Below are 1,341 nucleotides of genomic sequence, written 5' to 3' on the forward strand. Positions count from 1 at the left end.
GGAGCGACGTCATAACGTTACGTGACAATGACGCCTTCACAACGTCAAAAGTTAAGCGGTACTTGTCACGAACTAATAGTTGCAGCGACGTCATAACGTTACGTGACAATGACGCCTTCACAGCGTCACAAAATGAGCGGTAGCTGTCACAAACTAATAGTTGCAGCGACGTCATAACGTTACGTGAACATCACGTCTTCACAACGTCACAAAATGAGCTATAGCTGTCACAAACTAATAGTTGCAGCGACGTCGCGGTGAACTTCACATGACAGATGCCACAAATGCATGGCAGCGTGACTCCCGATAGAAGTCACAGTTCTGTCACTTTGTGTCATGTGACTACCATTAGTTTCAGTGACGTCACTAGCAACTTTGCAATGGCAGGGAAACGAAGGGATGAGCTACTTACGCCACTTTCACATTCCTCTGGGAATTCGATTCGTTTTGGCGGAGGGAGAGTCACGGTCACAGTCACGTAAATCACTTTCTGAAAATTCAAAACAAAAGTGCATCAGTATGAAGTCTTTCTGACAACAGTGTCAATGAAAATGTACGAACAGATTTATTAAAAAGTAATAATGAAATTGAGTGATTAGTTTCCAGTTGGCAAAGCATATATAGCGGGCAATTTCAATCACGAGAAAAAAAAAACTACACTTTTTTTTTACTTCCTTTTACATAAAAGGAAGTATTGTATTCGCGAAAAAAATTTCACTCGAAACATCGACCTTAATTTCCATTTTAATCACCCCCCGAATGAATGTTGAGGGTTTTTTTTTCGACTCGACCACACGACCTAAGAACGTATAGACAAGCGAAATATGCATTTTGACGATTCCCGAGTTAATTACAACGAGATTCCTCGTGACGTCTGAATGTACGTATGTATGTGCGTATGTATGTCGCATAACTCAAGAACGGTATGTCTTTGAAAGCTGAAATTTGGTACGTAGACTCCTTGTGGGATCTAGTTGTGCACCTCCCCTTTTGGTTGCATTCAGGTGTTTCTAAAGGGGTCTTTTGCCCCTTTTTGGGGGGAAATCATTGTTAATTTCGATGTAAACTCAAGTGGTGTTGTAATTTGGCGGACACTTGGCGATTTATCGCCAGTCTGTTGGTCGCCAAGTTTTGTCGCCGACTTGGCGACAAATTTGGTGATTTTTTTAAAATCTAATTTCAATTTGGCCACTGTTGGTGATATTTAGAGAGCAAACTATTGAATCCCATCAGAATTGCCAACAATGGGGAAAAGACATTAAATAGGAGTAAAAGGAAGTCATGTGATGCACACATCAGCTCGTTTTCAGACAGATTAAAATTCACGTAGTCAAGGATTTC

At 40.9% G+C, this 1,341-nt stretch overlaps 1 protein-coding gene across 1 annotated transcript in view; it reads left to right on the forward strand.

Moving 5' to 3' along the window:
- The first annotated feature begins 275 nt into the window (after nt 1–275).
- LOC129217796 (cell surface glycoprotein 1-like) overlaps nt 276–1,341 on the forward strand; it is a 13,287-nt gene continuing 12,221 nt past the window's right edge. Inside the window, exon 1 of the mRNA XM_054852136.1 lies at nt 276–318. Within this exon, the coding sequence (XP_054708111.1) occupies nt 276–318 (43 nt within the window). The remainder of the gene's footprint in view (nt 319–1,341) is intronic.

Source organism: Uloborus diversus, chromosome 2 (assembly GCF_026930045.1).
Source record: "Uloborus diversus isolate 005 chromosome 2, Udiv.v.3.1, whole genome shotgun sequence".
NCBI classification, from domain to species: Eukaryota; Metazoa; Arthropoda; class Arachnida; order Araneae; family Uloboridae; genus Uloborus; species Uloborus diversus.